Source organism: Dipodomys ordii, unplaced genomic scaffold, assembly GCF_000151885.1.
Source record: "Dipodomys ordii isolate 6190 unplaced genomic scaffold, Dord_2.0 Scaffold282, whole genome shotgun sequence".
Lineage (NCBI taxonomy): Eukaryota > Metazoa > Chordata > Mammalia > Rodentia > Heteromyidae > Dipodomys > Dipodomys ordii.
The window spans coordinates 146,719-170,132 of NW_012267498.1; the positions used below are offsets into that span (position 1 = coordinate 146,719).

Genomic DNA, 23,414 nt, shown 5'->3' on the forward strand with positions numbered 1-23,414 from the left:
AAGCAAAGTGTCATATGTTGTCATGTGAATGAATCTCAAAACCATCAGGGTAAGTGAAAGACTCTGGACACAAAATGTCCAGAATAGGCAAATTTGTGGAACTGGAATTTAGTTTAGTGGTTTTTCATGTGCAGGAAGTGGGAGAGATTGGTTGCAAATGGGCATGAAATGATGGAAATATTCTAAAATTGAATTGTGGTGACTGTGTAAAATTCACTTTCTATAAAAGTCATTGAAGTGTAAACTTAAAATGAGTGTGTTTCTTACTATGTAAGTTATACTTTAATAAAACTGTTGTGAAAAAGAGGAGGAGGAGGAGGAGGAGCAGAGGGAGGAAATCTCAGCCTGAGTTACCATGATATTATCTGCCATGTGGCAGCTGGATGGACAGATAGGACGTGGGGCACTAGAGATGTCTAATACAGCAGATCTCACACTTCATATTCAACCTTGTCCTTCTCCAGACCGGAAACAGGCAGTTATGGGACGTGACCTTCCCAGGCTCACTAGTCACGATGGGCATCCCAGTGAATCTAGAGTGGATTCAGAGGGAACACAGAAGGCAAAGTCCTTGCACAGACCCAAGCAAGACTAGACCCCAGAATGAAGACTACACACAAACTTGCTGCCAGTGTTACTTTATTTGGGCATGCTACTGCCCGAGCATGGATCTGCTGGGAAGTGGGCAACTGGGAAGTGGAAGAAGGGATCAGCGTTAACAAGCCCTCTGGCCCCATGAGGGACAGCAGTGGATGCAACTGGCAGAGCCTGTCAGTGCTTTGAGAAGTCACCTCCTAGGGGACAAGAGACACAGAGAGGGATGGGTTAGTAAGAGAGGCCGTGAGATGCAGTGGGGAAAAGCTGAAGGCCAGTGTGAAGGTGAAGCTGCCAGGAGGAAGCACAGAGCCAATCCAGCTCTCCCACTGCGCTCCCTCCACTCGAGTGGAGCCGTGCCCTTCCCTCAGCAGCCGCAGTCACCGATGAGCAGCATGGCGCACCTGCCAGGTGCTTCACACGCATGCATCCCCCCAAGGCCCCCATCTAAAAGATGAGGTCACCAGGACTCAACAAGGGAACAGATGGGCTGGCACTTGAACCAGGTATGATTTACTCCAAACATCCAGGTTTATGTATGATCGGAGAAGAAATCATCCTGCTGTGGAGAAAACGGCGAGGCTCAGATGGGAGGGAACTGAGGAAGAAGGGGGTGAGGTACTCTGTGTGTGCTCCTGAGAAGTTTTACTCCTATCCTGCCAGCCACTGCCCAAGCTGCAGAGCCCCGCCTCTGACCAGGCCCCGCCTCTGACCAGGCCCCGCCCCCTCCCCAGGAGCTCCTCCCTCCCCCAGACCCACCTTGGCAGGCACTGCACTGGCAGCTGTGGATGACAGGTAACACCACTGGCTCTGTGCGGCCGCCAGGACAGCGCAGGTTCAGGATCCTCACTGGGCTGTCTGGGTCCAGGCGGTAGCTACAGCAGTCGCACTGGCTGTGTAGGTACGGCTCCTGGGTGAGAGGAGGTGGCTGAACTGGAGAGGGGTTCAGTTGAGTTTCTCTCCCTTCAAACAGGAGGGCCACATCACAGTCCTCAGCCAAGCTGGCCTCCGGAGGACTCCGACTCCTCCACTCCCCTCCAGCCTGAATGTATACTGACTGCAATTTAAACAAATACCGTGGGTCACACCTGCAATCCTAGCTACTCAGGAGCCTGAGATGTGAGGATCACCCTTCAAAATCAGCCTGTGGAAGGAAAGCCCAACTAAACACCAGAGAGCCCGAAGTGGAGCTGTCCCTCAATGGTAGAGTGCTAGCCTTGAGCAAAAAGCTACAGGGACGGTGCCCTGAGTTCAAGCCCCAGCATTGGCACAAAAGAAACAAATGGGCAAATAATCACAGGCAGCAAGTTGCCATCCTAAGTACCAAGAGAGCTCTCCTGAGCCGACCCTCCTGCCCTGAGGCTACAGAGCCCCTTTTGTGAATCCCAGGAGCTCGAGATAATTTTACCTGCAACTGTATTTACAACTCTGCTTTGGGACAGGTATCAACTCACATAACACCAAGCACAAAACGATTCTATCTCCAAGCCACTTGCTTTTCCTCACTAAGGAGCTTAAGAAAGCATCCACAAGGGAGTGCAGGCACCCAGAGGAGCAGGGGCAGGGCCTCCAGGTGGGCAGAGGCAGGAGAATGGCCTCTGAGTACAGGTGAGGAGAGGCGGGGCTTCAGGAGCTTCCAGAGTGGGCTGGGTCTCCATCCAGAGAGAATGCTGGTAGTATATGTCACAGCTTTTCGGGCTCAGGGATAGAGGAGTCAGGGCCAGAGGCCCCTAAGCAGAGTCTAACCATGGGGGGCTTGCTTCTGGGTCTTAAGAGAGCTTGCGCAGAGTGTCAGCCTCTGCACCTTTGGCTCTCAGTGTGAGGGACTCTAACTCCAGGGTTTGTCTCCAACCTCCAGGTTTTTCTTTAGGGTGTCCTGAGTTGTCTTCTTTCTTTCTTTCCCTCCCTCCCTCCCTCCCTCCCTCCTTCCCTCCCTTCCTTCTGGTGCCAGTACTGGGGCTTGAACTCACAGACTGGGCTCTGTCCCTTAGCCTTTCCACTTAAGGCTGGCACTTTACCATTTGAGCTACAACTCCATTTTTGGACTTTTTGGTGGTTAACTGGAGATAGGCCTCACAGACTTTCCTGCCTGGGCTGGCTTTGAACCATGATCCTCAGATCTCAGCCTCCTGAGTAGCTAGGAGGACAGGTGTGAGCCACCAATGCTCAGCCTAGCTTGTCCTCAGAGGCACAGTGGGCGGAGGGGATTGTGTGAGGTCACTGTAGGTATCGAACCCCCCCCCACACACAAACACACCTCGGTGGAAGGCTCTGGCCCTCTGTAGCCCCTCGCGACTGTAAGCTCTGTGAGAGTGGGCCCTATCTCTCGTGTTCTCTGGGCTTTCCCAGGTCTGAAGCTGGCAGTATGTCCTCAGCGGCTCGGGATGAACCCTCCCAGCCCATGTAGCAGCCCCAGCTCACCTCAGGCATGACGTTGGTGCTGGATGGGCAGAGCCCACTGCAGTAGCTCACTTCTACCTGGTCCAGGCGGCAGGGTCCTTTGGTGAGGTTGCGAAGCTCTGTGAGGTGCCGGCAGGAGGCCAGCTGCTCCTCTGCAGGTAAGGACAGCCACATGGGCAGGAGGAAGGGGCAAGGCTGGGGGGGGCTGTGACTGAGGGGGCCCTGGGTGGCAGCAGTGGCTGGGGCTGCTGGAGCCCATGGAGGAGGGGAGGCCAGCCATGACAGGATAGCCCTGAGACGTTCACCCTGCCAAGCCCTGGAGGAAGGCAGACCCGGGCCAGTCTAGAAAGGCTGGGTGTAAGGACAGTTGGAAGCATCCAGGACCAGGGAGAGACACAGTAGGAGCAGCCAATGCCCTCCATACCCAGGGTCTTCCGGTGACAGGCGGGACAACAGCGCCCAGGCTCCTGGACCAGCGCTTCCTCCTGCAGAGGAAGCGCTCCATGAGGGTGGTGCTGGCATCCCCCGCACTCTAGGACCAGCTCTGGAGGAGGACCTCAGGGAGGAGCCCGGGACCATCCAGGAGGCCACAAGGCTACCATGGTACCTGAGCACAGGCCAGGAGGGGACAGTGCTGGCTGCAGATACTCTTCCCACCAAGGCAACGGCAGCGCTCACAGGCTTCCTCCCATTCAGATCCAGGCTGGGGAGAAGGGGGAGGGGGGAGCTTCCTCTTGGTCTCTCCCAATTTCCCATAATGCCCTGATGCTTGGGGGGGGGTGAGTCCCACCAGGAAAATGAACTAGGACTGGAGTGTGGCAGTGAGAATCTCAGGAAGCAATGCAACGGGCTAGATCCAAACACTGTCCCATGAGAGAGAATGCCAACCCGCCCCCTGCCCCAACTGCTGTGGAGTGGAATGAGGGACGTCAAGATGGGAGGCCTGAGGTCTGGAAGGGGAGGCTGGAGCAGGGGTGGAGTGTCTCACCAGATGGGCGTGCCCGTGGTGCCAGCACTCGCAGTGGTCTGCAGGGACGCAGGGGCCTGCCCGGCTGCGGAAGTACCCTTGTCGACACACACAGGCCGAGACGGGTGAGCCACTGCAGTTGCTCTGCGCCTCGGTGGCGTTTATCTCCACGCAAGTCCGCTCACAGGGCCCCAGACCGCCGGGGGCCACCTGCTGCCACATTTCCCCAGGGGGGCACTCTGCAGAGAAGACCATCCACCCGCTCTGCTCTCCAATCAGCCTGAGAGCCAGCCTAGATCCCTCCCTCCTCTCCTCCTCCCCCTGCCTTCTGGGCTCCGGCAGCCCTCAGCCATACCTTTTACTCTGATCCACCCCCCAAATACTCGGATCCAGTCAAGGTGTCACTGCCTGATCAACCCACCAACCCTGACCTCTGAATTCCCACATGGATTCCTGGGGCCCATGAGCACCTCCTGCTTGGCAGACACTCTGAGTCACCCATCCTCGGCCAGGGGCTAGCCAGGCCATGCCTGAACTCACAGGACCCAGCATGGCAGTGGTGGGCACACAGTTGGCAACACCACATCGGGCAAATACCCCAGGCCTGGGGTCTGCCAGGCTCGGCTCCTTGTTTCTGCTTACTGCTCTGCGGGAAAGAACCTTCCACTTGTTGGCCCTCTGCAGCCCTGGCTTCGTGAGCAAAACCCTAGTTGGTGAATGCCCCCATGAGCAGGTGGACACACTGACTGTCCAGGCAGCACCGGGCCTCAGCAGTCAGGGAGGGAGAAAAGTTTCCAAATGGAGGTAGCTTAGTGTGGGTCACAGACCCCACTCCCCTGCTCCAGGCCTGACCTTGACTTTGACCTTGATGTGCACAGCCTTACCCTGACAGTCCGTGGGGGAGCAGCTGAAGGCTCCAGCTTGGCAGATGCTGAGAAGACAGAAAGCACAGCTCAGTGAACCCCTGGCCCTCTTCCCCATGCCTCTGTCCGCAGCCTGCCCCCCTCCCCCGCTCGAGCCCAGGGCCTCACCAGCGCGTGCAGTTCTGGGTGAGCACAGTCCCTGCTGGCAGCTCCTGGGCCTGATCTTGGGGAGGGAGAGTGAGGCCCCAGGGCAGAGAAAGCTGGGTGCAGGGGCAGGCTTCGGGGGGCACACAGGTGCCATTGAGCAGCAGCTGAGTTTGGGAGGCTGTTAGACTCAGATCACTGCCCCTGCTCCCCCCCCCGCCTCCCCCGCAAGGAACCAGGACCCAACCCCAGCTCTCACCTGTGCCCCCGGGCAGCCACAGCCAAGCTGGCAGGGTCCCCGCTCACAGGCAGTGCCCGGCTGCAGGTGTGAGCAGAGACTCGGGCACACGGTGGCACAGGCACTGAGCACCTGGCCAGGGGGACACTCTGTGGGAGCACATGGGGAAAAGTCTGCCGCTGAACCTCTTCTCCTACCTCCTAACCTCAGAGCCTGGACCCAGAAGCAATGGGGGACAGGCACACCGCAGGCCCAGGAGCTCACCAGGGCAGGGCTGCAGGTTACACTCCTGCTGCTGTTCTGTGACCTGGGCTTGACACGGTGCCCCCGAAGGATGTTCCTCACAGCTCCGATGGCGTTCCATGGTGCCCCCACCACAGGAGGCCGAGCACGGGCTCCAGGCTGACCAAGGGCCTAGGTCTGGACATTCTTGGTGTGTGCACAGCAAGGACCCGTTGATGCAGGTGCTGTGCACAGTGCAGCAAGGGCTCAGGCTCCACATTGGAAGACAGAGCTGCAGCTCATAGGGGTGCCCGCGGCCCCACCCTGCCCCGGGGCCTCCCACCCCAGAAGTCCCCAGCCCCGCTGGCCATCACAGCAGCATACCAGTTCTGGCAGTCTAGCTGGACCACCTGGGCGGGAGCCAGCTCCGATGATGCATTGGTGCTGGGGAGACCACAGCGGCAAGAGGAGATGGGCACACAATGTCCATCCTGCACCAGCTGCCCAGGGGGACATCGGCAGCCTGGGGGCGGGAGTGGGAAGGATGAGCAGGATGCAGAGTTTGAGCCAGGTGCTGGTGGCTCACACCTGTACTCCTAATCTCCGGAGGATCGTGGTTTGACACCACATCTTATGGACAGGAAAGTCTGTAAGACGCTTATCTCCAATGAACCACCAAAAAGCCAGAAGTGGAGCTGTGGCTCAAGTGGTAGAGTGCCAGCTATGGTTGATAAAGCCAAAGAGACAATGCCCAGGCCCTGAATTCAAGCCCAGTACTAGCATACATATGCAAAGAAAAAGAAGAAGGGAAAAGAGCCAGGGCTTGTAAGGAACATGAAAGTAGAAGTGCGACTATTGGGGAAGAGAAAGAACACGGGGGTGGTGAGAGAGGGCAAGAGGGGAGGGGGGTATGATCACAGTGCATTCCATAATATACATATGCATGAAAATATCACGCGAAGCCATTATTTATACACCCATTAAAGGATTATACCCATTAAAGGATTTATACAGCGCTGGGCAAGGCTTATTGTGGGTCCCTCTGGACTGGGTCCAATACCTGGTCTCCCTTGGTGGCCCTGTGTGAGAGGAGCCTCTCTACCCCGCCCCCATGTGGGAGGGGCCTCTCTACCCACCCCCATGTGGGAGGGGCCTCTACCCGCCCCCATGTGGGAGGGGCCTCTCTACCCGCCCCCATGTGGGAGGAGCCTCTCTACCCGCCCCATGTGGGAGGGGCCTCTCGCCCCGCCCCATGTGGGAGGGGCCTCTCTACTCACCCCCATGTGGGAGGGGCCTCTCTAGCCAGCCCTGTGTACCCTCTGCACATTGCATGGACATAGCAGGTCTTGTCATCTCTGTGTACCACTCAGAGCCACTCGCTGAAAGTGACCCAGGCCTCATTTTCCTGCTTTTATAATGATCTGGGGTTCTGAGCCTTCCCCCACTCCGCCTCTGCCCCCCTGGCCCCCCCCCACCCGCTGCCCACACACTTTCTGGCCAGCTACCTGGGCTGCACGGTCCTTGTAGACACTGCACCCGGTCCCAGAGGTCGATGCAGCTGCGAGGGCACTTGTTGGCACAGTCAAGGGTGGACACCGAACCCCGAGTCTCACAGGTCTGCCCTGGGGTTCAGAAATCTGTGTGGGGGACACTCCTGGTCCCCAGGAAGTACCCGCCCCTTCCACCACACATCTCCAGGCCAGTGGCACCAACTCCTTCAGATGCATTTCCAGTCCTGGTGCCCCCTGGATGACGGGACAGTGGTTACCTGGGCAGGACTCCATATTGCAGCTCTCTGTCTGACCCCATGGCCCTCGGCAGCCTCCCCCAGGGGGCACCCCTGCCTCTCTCCAGCGCAGCCGGAACCCTCCATTGCAGGGCACCTGGCAGGAGCTCCAGGGCCCCCAGGGATTCCACTGGCATAAGTCTGAGGAAAACAAAATGGAAGTCAGGGCCAAGGCCCCACCGACACTCTGGCATCCCGTGTCCACCCCACGCCTGCACGGATGCCCCTCCTCCAGCTCCCCTTCTTTTCCACTGCTTGGCCTCTACCTCAGCCTTGCAAAAGGGTTTTTCAGGTTGGCTGACTGCTGCCCATGGGTGAGGCTGTCAGCCCTCCTGACCCCCAGGAGTTCCAGGCCCCCTCTTGCTGGTTGGCTTCGCCCCTCCTCGTTACCGTGGCAGGCATCCGGGTCAGAGCAGACGCGGTGCTGGCTGAGGGGTGCAGTGCATAGGTGCGGGTCCCCGGCCCAGGGCAACCCTGTTTCAGGGTCCAGGCAGAGGCGGTGTCGGTGCTGCTCCGAAGCCAGCAGAGGGGTGGAGGCTAAAGAGGAGTCTGCTGTGTTCGGAGGCCAGTGATCCCCCAGAGTGATCCTGGAGACTGAGGCCAGGGCACTTCGGGGTAGGCAAGGCCCACAGGGCGACCACTCGGACCAGCCACTCAGAGGCAGAAGACCTAGAAGGGCAGGACGTCGGTTCCCTCAACAGGGACCCTCAACCCGGAAACCCCAGGAGGCAGGTAGTCAAGAGGGCTCAGGGCTATGACTAAGATGAATCAGAAATATGGCTGGGCACCAATGGCTTACACTTGTAATCCTAGTGACTCAGATGGCTGAGTTCTGAGGATCACAGTTCAAAGCCAGCTGAATACCAGAAGTGGAGCTGTAGCTCAACGTGGTAGAGTGCTAGCCTTGAGCAAAAAGAGCTCAGGGACAGTGCCCAGGCCCTGAATTTAAGCCTCAGAACTGACCAAGAAATAAATAAATAAATAAAAACAGAATAGGAAATAGGAAGGGAGGGGGTCTGAGAGGGGCTGGGTAGGGCCCCTGTTTGTATGATGGTCCTGGTTTTAGCCTGGAAAGTTCCATGTCCTGAAGCCCTGAGCCCTGAATGAACATGGACTGTGGTGTCCAGAGACCAGTTACCTTCACAGCCCCGGCTGGTACACTGCAGCTCCCCACGCCGGCATTCGCTGTGGGAGGGGACAGCAGGGTTGGTGCTGGAGGCAGGACCCAGCCCAAGCTGGAGGGCAGGGGTGTATTTAGGGGAGCCTGAGCTCAAGGTATATTGAAGCAGGATGAGGGAAGACCAACATCTGGCATCTTGGGCCATTTGCTCCTAGGCTGGGCTGGGCCCAAGGGATTTAGCTGGGCTCTGCTGGGTCAGGCTGGTCCTCAGGTCCCCGGCCTCTTCCCTTGGCCTTACCCTTTGTCTCCCTTTTCTCCCATCACTCACCATTCCTTACAGCCCAGCTGGAGTCGTTCTCCAGGGGCTAGAGTCACCCCAGTCCCCTCTTCTGAGGTGTGCCAACAGTTACACTGTTCTGGGAGAATACAGCCCCCGGCCTGCTCCAGCAGCCCCTGTGCAGAAGGACAGACAGATCAGGACGTGTGGGGGCTATGAGGTAAGCCGGACTGCACATGTTGCTGAATGGATAGACAGGGCAGTGAAGATGGGGTCACCATGGCAAGGGACAGTATGGGTGGACAGAGAGCGCCCTTGTCCTAGCCCTCACCTTGGGACAGTAGCAACCAGGCTGGCAGGGTGGCAGGTCCTGGCAGAGTTGGCCACGCAGGTGTGTGGTACAGAGCCCGGCACAGGGGGAGCCGCAGGCCTGGAACTCAAAAGGAGGGGTGCAGCCATCTTCTGGGAAGGGGAGGAGAAGCTGGCTGGTAAGGGGACAGCCAGGGAGGGACACCTTCCTGAACTTCAGCAAATGCTTCTTGGGCCTCCCCTGGGGAGAGAACACTACTGCCCCCTGCTGGCTGCCACAGGACAGACATGTCCCTGCCCCTCCCCATGTGTATATGTGTGTGTGGGGGGGGGAAGGGCAGCATGGAGGGAGGGAGGGGACTTCAAGAGTTAGGGGATTGGTGGGTGCTCCTAGAATTGGCAGATGGTGTGTGTGTGTTTAAGGGCAAGACAGTGGCCAGTTTCAACAGAAGCTAGCCAACACATGCTGTCCTGTGGGCACACAGGACACACAGTGGGGACCAGCAGCTGCAAAGCAAGAAGATGGTGCTGAACAGCTATGAGAATTGGGGAGCCCAGGGGGCCACTGGATGCGGAGGGCCAGGCTCAGTGCAGCCTGGGGTATTGGATCTGTGTAAGGGAACTGCTACTGGCCCTGTTCAGCTCCCTGGCTTCTGCTACTGGGCCTCACCCGAGCAGTTGCTGATGGAGCAGGGCCGGAAATGGCCATCGAGACGTGTGCAAGGGGCGCCCTGGCCAGCCCGGCTGGGCACGGGTCTCTGGTGGCGGTAGCGCTGCTGCACCAACACCTGGCACGAGCAGCGGGTCCAGCTGCTCCAGCGGCTCCACACACAGTCCTCTGGGGCAGGGTGGGATGTCAGTTGGGCCGGGGCCCTCTGAGCTCCCCTAGGACCTCCCTTCCTACTACCCCAGCTGGGACTAAGGCTTCAGAAAGGCCTTTTTTTGGCTGAACTCCTCTCGTCTGGCAAGGAGGCCATGTGCTAAAGGCTTCTGAAGGGAAGAGATGGCAGAGAGGAAAGGAATCAGGCAAGAAGTTGGGGGAGGAGGGATAGGGTGGGGCGAGGCAACATACGATTCCCTGAATTGCCAAGGTAGGAAACCGTGGGAGGGGCCCCATTTCTGGGTCACGCTCACCCCGGCAGGGCCCTGGGTAGCAGGCCTGGGTGTCCAGGTGCAGGAAGGTGCCGTTGCACCCGGGGTCAGCCTCTGTCAGCAGGCAAGGGCAGGACCCAGAGCGGGAGGCCAGGCCCGGGCCACAGGTGCGGGAACAGGGTCCCCATGGGCCCCAGGAGCAGGCCTCCAGCAGCCGCAGACACAGCTGCTGCCCACAGCGCTGGGTCTGGGTGTCTGGACCCTGGCACGGAGAGTCCCCGTGGTGAGGGGCTGTTACCACGCAGGCGCGGGTGCGGACTTGGTTTCCACCTCCACAGGAGACAGGACAGTCAGACCAGGGGGACCACAGTGTCCAGCCCCCAGGCACTGTGGGAGGGCAAAGTAAAGTCAGCGGAGAAACGCCAAGATCAGAGGGTTGGGTTTGGGGTGACAGGTGTGGAGGGGTACAGGACACACAGAGGATGGACTGCCAGGCCTGAGGCCAGCGGGGTGGACAGGGCTAAGGGTGGGGATGAACTACGGACCTGCACACTGGGTGTCTTCACAGATCACGCCCTCAGGGGTGCAGGAGCTGGGGAGGAATCCAGACTCAAGAACTGTTCTCCAGCAAGTCACGCTCCCCTCCCCTCCCCTCCCCTCCCCTGCACTCACCACCGCTGACACTCTCCTTGCAGCCAGCTGTCTCCCAGGACGCGGGGTTGGGCATCATGCAGACACAGGGGTGGGCACGGGGGCTGGGGACAGGGCTGGCTCTGTGACTGTTCGTCCTGACACTCCAGGGCCCATGATCCTGACGTGGAGGAGCTGGCAGGGCCACGGGCATGGGAGGAGAGACACAGCTCAGGCCCTTCATCTGCCTCTGGCTCCTGGGTGACCCCCCCCCACCCTCTGCCTGCACTCAGGGTGGGCCTTGGATGGGGGAGGCTGGAAATGGGGGTTAGGGGATGGAGTGGAGTCATTCACTGGTGAGAGTGAGGCCCAGGGACGCTTTCAGGGAGGGAACCACACCTGGCAGAGGAAGAGAGGAACAGAGAGGAGTACCTGAATCGGCTCTGCCGCCCTGCAGGTCCGCATGAGTGGCTACAAGGACTCCAGGTGGACCAGCGACTCCAGGCGCAGTGGGCGGGCGGTGGGCAGAGCTGGGCGGTGCAGGAGAGCTGTCCGGCCCGGCAGGAGCAGTTGTTGCAGCCGTCCTGGTGCTGGCTCCCTGGGGCCCAGCTGTGCCCCTGGGCATCTGTGCACTCACAGTGCCTAATAGGCACACAGCCCCCATCCTGTTCCAGGAGCCCTGTGGAGAGGCGCTCCTCAGAGGCTAGCGCTGGCCCCTGAGCTACCCTGATATGCATAAAGGGCCTGTAACAGCCTGTCACCGGTGGCTCACGCCTGTAACCCTAGCTACTTAGGAGGCTGAGATGTGAGGATCGCAGTTCAAAGCCAACCCAGGCAGCAAAGTCCATGAGACTCTTTTTTTTTTTGGGGTCCAGTTGTGGGGCCTGAACTCTGGGCCTGGGCACGTCAGCTCTTCAGCTCAAGACTAGCGCTCTACCACTTGAGCCACAGCGCCACTTCTGACTTTTTTCTTTTTGCTTATGTGGTGCTGAGGAATCAAACCCAGGGCCTCAGGCATGCAAGGCAAGCGCTCTACCACTGAGCCACCTTCCCAGCCCTGTCCATGAGACTTTTATCTCCAATGAGCCACCAAACACCCCAGAAGTGGCATTGTGACTCAAAGTGGGAGCACACGAGAGCAAAAAAGCTGACTGACAGTCCTAGGCCCTGAGTTCAAGACCCATAACCAAAACTTTAAAAAAAGTGTGTGTGTGTGTGTGTGTGTGTATCTGTGTGTGTGACAAGAACCTTCAGAGCAGCGGCATCCTGGCTGGCAGGGCTGGCCGTCATGACACACAACTCCATCCTGCAGGTCTGAGCAGCGGCGCGGGCAGCGGTTGGCACAGGTGACCAGCTCCATACCTGCTGGGCAGCCCTCCTCTGGGAGGAGGGGAGGAGGAGAGGAGGCCTACGGTCAAGAGGTGTTGACTCTCTTGACCTTTCCCCCCCTCCTTTTGGGCTCCAAGACTCATCTTTCCCTTTGTGTGCCCACAGAAACACTGAATTTTGGGAGACCTTGGAAATGGAACTTTCTTTTTGTCTGTCCTGGGGCTTGAAATCAGGGCCTGCGAGCTGTCCCTGAACTTATTTACTCAAGACGAGTGCTCTACCACTTTGAGCCACAGCTCCATTTCTGGTTTTTAGGGGGTTAATTGGAGAGACGAGTCTCATGGATTTTGCTGCCCAGGATGGCTTCAAATCGTGATCCTCGGATCTCAGCCTCCTGAGTAGCTAGGATTACAGGAGTGAGCCACCGGCGCTCAGCTTGGGAATGGGATAGTCCAACAAGCTCCTCTGACCCACTAGAGAGTTCTCAGCACCTAGTTGGTACCCAGGAAAATGTTAGCTGAGCTGGACTGCATTGATGAAGTATCAGAAGGCAATGCTCTCACCTAGCTCTCTGACACTGTACCAAGGAGCCAGAAGTGGTCGTATGGCCGAGGATTTCCTAATAGACTGGGTCAAGGCCCCTGGGGGCGGGGGCTACTCAAGGAGCAATGAAAGGAAGAGCTAGAGTAGGGTGGAGAGTGGGGTTCAGTTGACATCTGCAAAGACCAGGCAGGCTGCTGAGAGGGTCACCTCCAAATTCTCTGAACCCCTTGACTGGTCTGAGTAGTTCTCCAGTAGTTAGAGGGCAGAGAAAGCTTAGAATGAGTTCTACCCCAGGGTGGGGAGGGCAGACAGTGAGCCCTGGGCTTTTAGGTCCTAGACACACAGGAAGTCCCCACTCAGTTGCCAATCAAGCCATTTCCCTCCCACTTCCCAGGGCGGGTCTGTTTCCTTAACTGACCAATGAGGTGGCAGCCTGTCCCACCTTGTGAGGATGAAGTTAGAGGTGGAAATGGAGAGAGCTCTGCAGAGAGGAGCCTCGCAGAGAGACGGAAGGGGCTGCCCCGGCTATGTACGTACCACAGGCCATAGGATTACAGAGCCGGACCTGGTGTCTCCCCCCAACACAGGGAGCACCCCCATTCTTGGGCGGAGGACTGGAACAGCTTCGACTCCTCAAAGACTGGCCTCCTCCACAGCTGCGGTCGCACGAGGACCAGGGACTCCAGCGTGACCAGCCTCCAGGCACTGTCAGGAAGAGGACAGCCCCACCAGCCAGGGCTCAGCTCCCACAGAAGAGCCCTCCAGGTCCCCCGAGGCTTGGCCCGAGTCCGGTGTGACGGAGGGGTGTGGTGTGCCGGCGGAACAGGTGTCTGGCGGGGAGCAAACATGCCAGGGCCTCCTTGGGAGCACCACTGGGGAGGAGCGCGGCGAAGGCCTTCCTACCCGGGCAAGCACGCAGGTTGCAGAATCGGTGCTCCTGGTAGGCGGTGAGGATGTCCGGGCACCAGTGGCCACCGGGCCCAGGAGGATGGTACGCTCGCAGGCGGCGCTGCTGGCCCACTCCGCAGCTGCGCGAGCATGCCTCCCACGGGGCCCACGAGGTCCAGGAACAGTTCCCTGGCACACAGCCAGGGCCAGGACAGCCAGGCAGCTCTGCCGGGACAAAGCCAAGCTGGAGCCGGTGGACTTCCTCCACCGAGGCCGGCTGTGACCCCCCTCCCCTCCCCCCTCCAGCCCTCCTCCTGGATCAGGTCCTGCCGGTGGCTTTGGCAGCCACGCCTCATGTCCCCTCATCAACTCACAGGCTGCGGAGGGACTGGGGTGTGGCTTGTGGGGAGTGCTTGGCACATCTCTGTGTAAAGCACAGGGAATCTGTTAGCGGTTGGCGGGGCACGCTAGCAGCTGCTGGGGTTGGCCGAGAGAACCAGCCAGACCTCCACTCGAGACCAGATGCTGGGGTGAGAAATGAAGACTGGTGGTCTGGGGGCAGGCGCTGACCGTGGTCAGAACGCATTGTGTGAGTGCACTGCTGAGGGTGGAGTCAGGAGCTCATGTGGACCTGTGCACGAGGGCAGGTTGCAGGGGCGCGCCTGCGAGGGGTCCCCCGAGGTGCAGTTCGCCAGGCAGAGGCGTGCGCGGCTGCGCCAGGCAGGGCGGGCAGGGTCAGTGCAGCTGTGAGAGCAGGGGGACCACAGCGACCATGGGCCCCAGGCACCTGCGGGGCGGGGGTGAGAGGGGAGAGGAAGGGGTGAGGGAGGGGGTCTCCTGATGAGTTGGCCTGTGCCAGGGCAGGGGAGGCAGGGGGCCCTGGGTGGTGCTTCCCAAAGGGTCTAGGGCTACCTGGAAGGTCGCTCGCTGGCTCCACGGTGGATATTTTGGCCCCTGTGCAGAAGAAGACCGATCAGACAGGTTTCCAAGTCTGCGATGCGATGCGTCAGGACCAGGCAGTCCGTGCTGCTCGTCGGCGCTATCTGGCCCAGCCTTCCTTCACCTTGATTATCTCACACGGGCATGCTAGGCCAGGAGCTCAAGGCCTCTGCTCAAGTTGTCCCCGCACCCTGGCATTCTTTCCCTTCCAGTGCTCATTAGAGCTCTCTTCATTCATCCACAGACACCCTAGCCTCCCCTGTCCAGGAAGCCCTCCTGGATTAATCCTCTAGGAGAAGTCCCTCCACCCCAAATTTGCTACAGCACGTGAACTATCTGAGTTCCTAGATTCTGACACCAGGGTCTCCCCCACCCCCAAAGTGTGTTGCACCTCCCAAAATCTCCAGAAGCTCTGGGTAAACATACCCAAAGTGAAGTGCAGAGAGCTGGAAGGAAGATTCTAAGACAGACATAGGACCGGACAGATACAGGAGGGGACCAAGAGTGGCGAGCCAGCCCCAGCCTGCCGATCATCGGCCCAGAGCCTTCCCAGCCCCAGCCCTGCCCTCCACCTTTCCCGCTTCCCTTACCGCGGCAGTCTGGGCTGGGGCAGAATTCCCAGTCCTGGAGGGGCCCGCGGCAGGCCAGGCCACCAGGAGTGGGCGTGGGGTGCAGACAAAGGCGGCGGCGGCTGCGCGTACCCAGAGCCCCACAGGACTGAGAGCACGGGCCCCACGGACCCCACGCGCTGAAGCCACTCCCAGCGGTGGAGCAGTCGTCCCTGGAACAGGAGAGCTGTCCGTGCACACAGGAGCTGGGGAGGGGACACAGTGAAAGGGGCAGCGTGGGCAGACGGAGAAAAGGCCACAGGCCTCCAAGGGCAGGGACACACAGGTGGGCAGAGGCAGAGGGCAGCCCAGGGTCCTGCCCTGTCATCCTCCCTTCCTGCGCTCCAGGCCTCCGCCCTCTCCCTCTCCCCCCTCCCCACATGGTTTGGACCAGTTCCCACCCTTGGTGATCCCCTCACCAGTTCCTGCAGCCTATGCGGAGCATCTGGCCTGAGCCCAGCTCATCTCCAGGCCCCAGAGGCTGGTCCCCTTCTCCTAGGAAGGGCGGGTGCATCTCCAGGACAGGGCTGGCAGCCCCCAGCTGGTGAAGCAGCACCGCTGTCAGTACACAGGGGCACTCCTGGGTGGGTGGGCAGAGGAGACAGTGATGTTACAAGCCAGCCACACACGGGGCACCAGTACAGGAGAGAAGGAATGGGAGGATGAGGGCCTGGAAGTGGGTTCTGGGCCTCTGGAGGGCATTTCCTGCAGGCGGGACCAGGGGCATGAACGCCCCATGAGAGGCAGATGGACTGTGGGTGTGGCCTGAGGGGTCAGCGCACTTCCTGCATGGAGCACTTAGCAGTGTCAACAGAAGCCCCGAGAAGACAGGACTGGAGGAGGCAGCAGGAGCCCCTGCCAGCAACAGAAGGAATCGGGCTGCCTGGGTTCCATCCAACTCTGCCACCACTAACTTTCTGTGTCCACTCCCCTCTCTGGGCCTGGGGTCAGCAGGTGCTCAGCTCCCCTCTGATCATGCATTCTCTAGAACTGACTGCAGGAAGCCACCGGGTTTAGAAAAGGAATCTGTTGGGCCCAGGAGAGCAGAGCTGGCACCTGCCTGCCAATCAGCCCCACACCCAAGATGAGAGACTGGGCTCAGGTAGAGGAAAGGTGAAGCAGTGCTCTTCCCTACAAAGGATGGACAGGAAAAGGGGGCACGGAGAAGACCCCTAGTGGTGGAGGACAGGGTGAGAGGCGGGGGGCGGGGGCAGCATGGGAGAGCCCAGGGTCTGGAGGAACCATCCTTGGCTGTCAGGAGGAGGTACATAGACAATATGCAGTAGGGCACCATCAGAGCCAGGGACAGCCTGTCAGAGATCCAAGGCCACAGAGCCCCGCCCCGCCCAGGAAGTGCGCCGCTGGGTGAGGGGTAGGGAGGACCGGCCCTGGGCTCCTGGGTAGCTGAGTTCTGACCTGAACACAGGCCAAATGATGCTGGAAGGTTCCTTCGGGACAGTGGCAGCCCTCCTCACAGGCGTCAGAGAGGCAGGCCAGCTGCCCCGTGATGTGGGTGCAGGAGAAGGGGCATCCTCTGCCAGGCTGGCATTCACGATACAGACGGTCAGCAGGACAGCCCGTCTCTGAAGCAATACCCAAATCAGTGCCTGCCTGTCCTGCAATCTGGAAATCACCGTGCCCCATCCCCGGGCAATACCCCTCCCCACAACCTGGCTGCTTCTTCTTCTGTTTACACATCACAGGCTGGGGAGCGGGGTGAAGGGGGAGAGGGGAGTGGGAAAGGTCTGAATGCATTCAGGGTTCAGGTGAAGGGATTCAGAGGTAAACGGGATGATGGACAGAGTCTCTCTGAGCTCACCTTTGCAGACCTGCGTGTGGCAGGGGCGGCTCTGGCGGGCCAGCCCAGGACAGGGGGGTCGGGCACAGCGCCGGGAACGGGGCTGCTCCCCTCCCCCACAGGAAACGCTGCAGACTTCCCAGGGACCCCAGGAACTCCACACACCAGCCCCTGGGCAGCCAGGCACCTTGTGGCACTGCAGGATGCCTGACACGCAGGTGCTGGGGACAAGAGAGCGTGCTTCAGAGGGCCTGGCCTCGTCCCACGGAGGGGGCTTCTGCCTGCTCCTCAATGCCCCCCCTTACCAGTTGTCACAGGGCCCAAGCACCATCTCTCCAGGTTCCAGGCTCTCCCAGGAGCTGAACCTGGATCCTGCAGACCGGCTCTGGTTCTGAGCCATCCCTAGAGGGTGCAAAAGTGATGGTAGAGACTCACGCAGCTCCATGTCCCCCATAAACACTTCATCCTACATCCTATGTCCTGGAGGAAGGAGACGGAGCCCAGACAGCCCAGGGTGCGGGTGGTGCACAGTTTGCAGAGGGAGCTGGGAGCCGGCAGGGGGCAGTGCAGGGGTCAGCAGGTTGCTGGGTGAGGGAGAGGAAGGCACTGACCCATGGCTCCAGGCTGGTACTGGCAGCGGCACCGAGCTGGGGGCACACAGAGCCCATCCTGGGAGAGTTGACCCGTAGGGCACCCACAGCTGGGCTGGCAGCTTCCAGAGCGTGGCTGGCACACGCTGCCAGAGGACAGGTCCTGGCAGGAGCGAGGGCAGGGCCATCCACAGGGCAGCAGAACCTGACCACCCCCACAGTCTAGGGCAGAAAGGAAGCATAAGAACAGGTGCTGAGAGACAAGAGCCCTCCTGCCATGCCCGCCACCTGCCACCCGTCCAGGAACGTGGGTAGCCGAGTTGAAGGCTGTCCCCCTTCAGGAAATGATATCGACCAGTGGGGGGGGGGTCAGAGGTCAGAGCCAAGGGTTCTCTGGACCCTGCCCCACCCCCAGGCCCAGCCAAGTTCTCACCTGCACATTGTGTGGTATTCTCCTGACAAGGGCGACTCTGTTCGTGACCCCCAGGGCAGGGCCTGCCCCCGTCAGAAGTAGGGGGCTGACTGCATGTCCGGCTCCTCTGGGACTGGCCCAAGCACACATCGCAGGGAGACCAAGGTCCCCAGGGGCTCCAGGCTCCTTCCACTGCACCAGGAAGACAGAATCAGTCTTGTCAGGAGGCCCTGGGAGACCTCAGATTATTGGGACTGGGCGGGGTGCTGCGAGCGCAGTGGGAACATCACACCTGGGCATTCTTCAGGGCTGGAGCAGGCCTCCTTCTGAAGCTGGGCTCCTGCCTCTCCAGGGCACGGGGCGCCCCCATGCTGGGGGGCTGGGCACACACAGGCCCTGGAGCGGGACCTTGTCTGGCCCACACAGGGCTGGGAGCATGCCGTCCACTCTGACCACGGGCACCAGCCTCCGGGCACTGCGCAAGAACGGTGGGCACTGGGTGTTCCGGATCCCCCCAGCATCTCCCCCCACCCCGTCCAAGTCCTGCTTTGCCTCCCCTCCCCTGACCACCCATGGCGTGTACCTGGGCAGGGCAGGTCTGTGCAGTTCAGCTTCCCCTCCGAGCAGGTGCTGGGGCCAGGGTGCAGGCCCAGGCGGAAAAGTCAGCATCTCAGCCGACTCCCGCCCACCCCCTTCACCCCTACCTCCACCTCCTCTCCAGCGCCCCATGCTTGGCCCCTGGAGATGTCACAGCTGGTGTGTTCCACGTGGGAGTGCCCAGTGTGAGGCTGGGCAGTGAGAGCAGGTGGCTTCTCTGTTGTTTGTCTACCCCCCCCCCGCCCTGCTCCTCCCCAGACAGAGGTGACTGCCTCAGTTTCCCCACCTATCAGATAGGGATGAAAGGGCCTGCCCTACATCATTCTGGAAATGGAGGGGGCCAATGTGTGCATTGGCCAAGACTTGGGGGTCAGACACGAGTTTGGGGTGACCCTGGCGGCTGCCCCGCCTCCTGCCTCGGTGCTGGAGCTACTCACCAGTGGTTGCAGCCATCTTGCTTTGCCAACTGAGCGCCTGGAGGGTGCCGCTGCCCCGTGAGCAGGTCCAGGCAGTCACAGTGACCCGGCGGCACACAGACCGCCCCGTCGGCACTCAGCACCTGGCCCGGGGGACAGTAGCACCCGGGCTGGCAGTGCCACTCGCAGTGCTGGGGACAGCAAAGGGGGGCTCTGGTCAGCAGGACACAGGGCCTGAGGGGCGAGGGAGTCTGTGCAGGCTGCCTGTCAGGGAGGAGGGGGAGGGGAGAGGGAGAGGAGAGAGAGCCTGACCTTCAGCTCAGGTTCCCCCCCCCCGCCTCTCTCTTTTAGTTGTGGGGCTTGAACTCAGGCCTGGGCACTGTCCCTCAGCTCTTCAAGGCCAGCACTCTACCACTTGAGCCACAGCGCCACTTCCAGTTTTCTGGTGGTTTATTGGAGATGAGAGTCTCACGGACTTTCCTGCCCAGGCTGGCTTTGAACTGTGATCCTCAGATCTCAGCACCCTGTGTAGCTAGGACTGCAAGCACCGGCCACTGGCGCCTAGGTTTTTGTAAAATGTTTGAATTTGAGGACATTTGCTGTACGGACACCAAAGGCTGCACTGGATGCCAGCTCCCCCCTTGGTTATAAACCAAGGCCTAGGACCCCCCCCACCGCCCCCTCCTGCCCCATTCACATGGGGCTGGCTGCCAGCACCAGGCAAGAACAAGCGATGAGCCTGCTGACCCCACTATGGGGTCACAGCAGGGGTCAGCCCAGGGTGCAGACTCACCGCGAGGTCCTCACAGGAGCGAGGGCAAGGAGGCCCACAGGGGCTGTACTCCGCTCCTTCGATGGCTGTGCAGTTGGTCCCTGGGAGGACGGGTGGGCTGAGGGCCGGGTGGCATTCCTGCGCTGCCTCCCCCAGCGGCTCCCAGTGTGCTCCCCGCCCCGCCCCGCCCCACAGGTACCTGGGCACGGCCGGGTCTGGCAGGCCTCCCCCTGGGCCTGGGGCCCCTCGCAGAAATCCCCTAGACCCCGGGGTGGTGGCTGATGGCAGGCTCGGCTCCGGCTCCGCAGGCCACCCCCACAGCTCCGACTACAGCTGGACCAGGGTCCCCAGACACCCCAGCCCCCTGCTCCTGCATGAACAGTGCAGGAAGGCTGGTAAGGGAGGGCAGCCAGGACTCCAGCCCCCCCCAAGGTCAGCCAAGGGCACTGCGGGTCACTCACGGTCACACTCTGGTAGGAGGCACGGCTCTTCCTCAGCCTCCGGGCCGGGGCAGAAGGCTGTGGGCATGGCCGATGGGGGCAGCAGAGTCAGGCGAGAGGGTGCCATGCCAGTGGTCTTGGCACAAAATCGGTGCCGGTGGCGTAGGGCGGGCCCACAGGAAGCCGAGCACTCACTCCAAGGGGTCCAGGGTGACCACGCAGGCTGGCCTGGGGGGAGGCATGTTGGCAGAGGGGTGGGAAGCACAGGTTGGGCAGAGCAGAAGGCTCATCTTGAGGTGCTCCTCTCCCACTGCCATCTCAGCCCAGGCCCAGCCCAGGCCCAGCCCAGGCCCACCCCAGGGGCAGCCCAGGCCTAGCCCAGGCCCAGCCCAGGCCCACTCCAGGGGCAGGAGGCAGGCAGAGTCTTTCTCACCCTCCTCACAAGGCCGGGAGCTGCAGTTGACAATGAGCCCAGAGCTGCAGGAGCTTCAAGGAAAGAGCGGAGGGCTGGGTTGCCTTAGGACCGGACAGAGAGCCCTGTCTCCTTGTCTTCAGGCTCTCGCCCCACACCTACACCTGTCACCTTATTTGGACAACGGGTCTTTCTAGTGGCAGCCAAGCTAAAGCCAGGCAATTAGGGTTGGCCCTGAATGCTGTTCTGGGAAGAACACAGACGCTCACCGAGCCATGATGGGAAGAGACCTGAGAAGACGGCAGAAATGCCAGATGGCTGGCAAGGCACCGGAGAGGAGAGGCAAGGGAACAGAGTCTCCCTTGGGCCACACAAGGGACCAATTCCAGCCATACCTTGATATCCAGCTTCTAGCGTCTAGCACAAACATCAGTGTTGTTGTTAAGCCCTCTAGTGTGTGTGTGTGTGTGTGTGTGTGTGTGTGTGTGTGTGTATGTGTATCTGTCTGTCTGTATGTGAGACTTTGCTACAGAAGCCATGGAAAGTAATACAGGTCGGAGGAGAGAAGACAGTGCTGGTGACAGAACCCAGGGCCTTGAACACGCTGGAAAGTGCTCTACCTAGCTATGCCCCTGGCCCCTGAAGCACAGATGGGGATGGCAGAAGGAGGGGTGCCGCTGGCAGGTTTGGCTGGGAGGGCTGGGTAGTCATGCCTGAGGAGGGGCATGCATCTGTGTGTCGTCTGCTGCTGGGGACAGCTGCATGCTGTGTGCTCCCAGCTCCCGGGATCAATGCAGGAGGAGGTGGAGGGACCCACCAGGTCTCACAGGGACGATGCACAGCACTGCCAGGGGGGTGGAGGCGCCCTCCGTGGGCACAGGGGCAGTCCTGGGCTGGCACACACACATTGTTCTGGAATTAAAAAGTCCCCAATCATCTCCAGTTCCAATCAAAGCCAGCAACAATTCCTCAGCTTTCCTCAACTGCTAATGCTGATCTTTGCAAATGCAGCTCACTCTTCGCAGCTCACTTCCGTTGTACATGCAGGGCACGGATTCCATGCCACTGGTGAAAAAGATCATCTTCCATTGCACACATATTTGTATGATCGTACGTATTATATGTATTTCCTGTGAAATATGTAATTTGTACAGCAATAGTGTAAAAAGGAAACAAATTTTCATCAGGGGCCATGCTTAGCTCCAGCTGGAACCAGCAAGTGACCTTGGATAAATCTCCAGCCCAAGGCTGAGCATACACTTAGCACTTAATAAATAATCAATGAGCCAGGGTGCCAATGGCTCATACCTATAATCTTGATTATTCAGGAGGCTGAGATCTGAGAATCACGGTTCAAAGCCAGCCTGGGCAGAAAAGTCCCCATGAGGCTCTTATCTTCAATTAACCACTCAAAAACCAGAAGTGGTGCTGTGGCTCAATGTGGTAGAGCACAAACCTTGAGCAAAGGAGCTCAGAGAAAGAGCCCAGGCCCTGAGTTCAAGCCCCAAGACTGACCAAAACAACAACAAAAAATGTAAATAAATATATAACTGGTGGTAGATAAAAGGGCAGAGTTCTTGGTGACAGGTGATTGAGAAAGCCCTTCTAGACCCAATCACCATTTTGCAGACAGAGCAGAGGTCCTGGGAGGGACAGCAAGGCTCACCCAGGGTCACCCAGGGTCATTGCTGTTCCCGCCCCAGCTGAGCTACAGTCCAGTGTCCTTTCCTCAACTCTCCAGCCCCAAACCTTTGGCTCAGCCTCTGCGGAGGTGCTGCGGGTCCCTTCCCTGCTTGGTGAGGAGGCCCCGCTGAGGTGGGGTGGGGAGGCTACGCACCAGCAGAAGCGCCCCCGGGGGGCAGTAGCAGCCAGGGTGGCAGGTCTGGTTATCCTCTCTCAGGGAATTGAGCTCTGCACAGGAGGCGGGGCCCTGGGCGCAGTCCAGCCACTGCTGTCCTCTGGGACACACACCGGCCACTGGCCCTGGGGACAGTGTCGGCTGAGCCCAGCACTGGGCTCTCTCCCCAGTGCTCGCTGCCTGGGAGAGGCAGCAGCTCTGAGCCGGGATGGGGTTGTCATGGGGGAGGGGCTGCCGGGAGGGGGAGGACAGGGCTGCAGGGAGGGAGGGCAGGGCGGTCCGGGCGGCCCTCACCTGCACAGGGCTGCGGGCTGCAGGTGGAGAACTCCACCGGGCTGTGTGGGCTCCCGCCTCGGGTGCGGTTCCTGTAGCCTCCTCCACAAGGCACGGAGCACGGGGCCCAGGGACCCCACTCCCCTGGGGGTGGGACCTGCGTCACTGCAGGCCCTGCCCCCACATCTGTCCTCCACACACCCCAGGGCCCCCCTCCCTTCTCAAACCCTCTGGCCCCCTCCCCCTTGCCTCCTGGGGAGGAGGTCTCGGAAGTGGGTGGCCCCTAGGGAGGGGCTCTCTTCGGAATTGGACGCATAGGGTCCCTTGGGACCATCTCTTAGCAGCGCCTCTTAGGGAAGTCCCTTGCCCATCTCAGGGGATTCGCAGCGCCGGGGAGGGAGAAAGGATTTGTGGTTGTTTTCGAGAAGGTTCTTTAAGGAGGTCTCAGGACCTGCTCTTACCTCGACATGGCTGCAGGCTGCAGAATTCAGCCTCCATGTTAGAACCCTGGCACTCAGCCCCCCCAAAGGCCGCGGGGGGGGCGGTGCCTGCTCGGAAACGCCGCCTGATGCCCACATTGCAACTGCGGCTGCAGGGGCTCCATGGGGTCCAGGGGCTCCAGCCACAGGCCACTGCCAGGGCGAGGGCGCAAGGTAAGGGCACAGGGCAAGGAACATAGGGCAAGGGCACAGGGCAAGGGGAGAGGGCAAAGGGCGTGGGGCGTAGGGCGCAGAGCAAGGAACATAGGGCGAGGGCACAGGGCAAGGGGCGCAGGGCGAGGGCGCAGGGTGCAGGGCAAGGGCGCGGGGTGCAGGGCAAAGGGCGTGGGGTGCAGGGCAAAGGGCGCAGGGCAAGGGCGCGGGGTGCAGGATGAGGGCACGAGGTGCAGGGCGAGGG

The 23,414-nt window shown here is 60.3% G+C and overlaps 1 protein-coding gene across 1 annotated transcript in view; it reads right to left on the reverse strand.

The window, feature by feature from the left end:
- Positions 1 to 639: 639 nt before the first annotated feature.
- The window catches only part of Sspo (SCO-spondin), a 60,505-nt gene continuing 37,730 nt past the window's right edge, over positions 640 to 23,414 (reverse strand). Inside the window, 45 exon segments of the mRNA XM_013036373.1 lie at positions 640 to 794; positions 1,354 to 1,504; positions 3,016 to 3,146; positions 3,419 to 3,479; positions 3,602 to 3,697; positions 3,983 to 4,200; positions 4,846 to 4,892; positions 4,993 to 5,135; positions 5,228 to 5,355; positions 5,471 to 5,673; positions 5,813 to 5,951; positions 6,934 to 7,050; positions 7,197 to 7,355; positions 7,605 to 7,883; positions 8,353 to 8,399; positions 8,663 to 8,787; positions 8,943 to 9,073; positions 9,591 to 9,758; positions 10,055 to 10,399; positions 10,558 to 10,604; positions 10,685 to 10,837; positions 11,075 to 11,321; positions 11,891 to 12,022; positions 13,052 to 13,219; positions 13,418 to 13,627; positions 14,034 to 14,189; positions 14,315 to 14,356; positions 14,932 to 15,155; positions 15,369 to 15,529; positions 16,366 to 16,532; positions 16,769 to 16,968; positions 17,053 to 17,149; positions 17,359 to 17,559; positions 17,771 to 17,941; positions 18,042 to 18,224; positions 18,333 to 18,379; positions 18,784 to 18,953; positions 19,556 to 19,635; positions 19,734 to 19,904; positions 19,996 to 20,202; positions 20,408 to 20,460; positions 21,204 to 21,298; positions 22,224 to 22,369; positions 22,539 to 22,691; positions 22,979 to 23,149. Coding sequence (XP_012891827.1) covers positions 772 to 794; positions 1,354 to 1,504; positions 3,016 to 3,146; positions 3,419 to 3,479; positions 3,602 to 3,697; positions 3,983 to 4,200; positions 4,846 to 4,892; positions 4,993 to 5,135; positions 5,228 to 5,355; positions 5,471 to 5,673; positions 5,813 to 5,951; positions 6,934 to 7,050; positions 7,197 to 7,355; positions 7,605 to 7,883; positions 8,353 to 8,399; positions 8,663 to 8,787; positions 8,943 to 9,073; positions 9,591 to 9,758; positions 10,055 to 10,399; positions 10,558 to 10,604; positions 10,685 to 10,837; positions 11,075 to 11,321; positions 11,891 to 12,022; positions 13,052 to 13,219; positions 13,418 to 13,627; positions 14,034 to 14,189; positions 14,315 to 14,356; positions 14,932 to 15,155; positions 15,369 to 15,529; positions 16,366 to 16,532; positions 16,769 to 16,968; positions 17,053 to 17,149; positions 17,359 to 17,559; positions 17,771 to 17,941; positions 18,042 to 18,224; positions 18,333 to 18,379; positions 18,784 to 18,953; positions 19,556 to 19,635; positions 19,734 to 19,904; positions 19,996 to 20,202; positions 20,408 to 20,460; positions 21,204 to 21,298; positions 22,224 to 22,369; positions 22,539 to 22,691; positions 22,979 to 23,149 — 6,563 coding nt within the window. The 3' untranslated portion in view covers positions 640 to 771.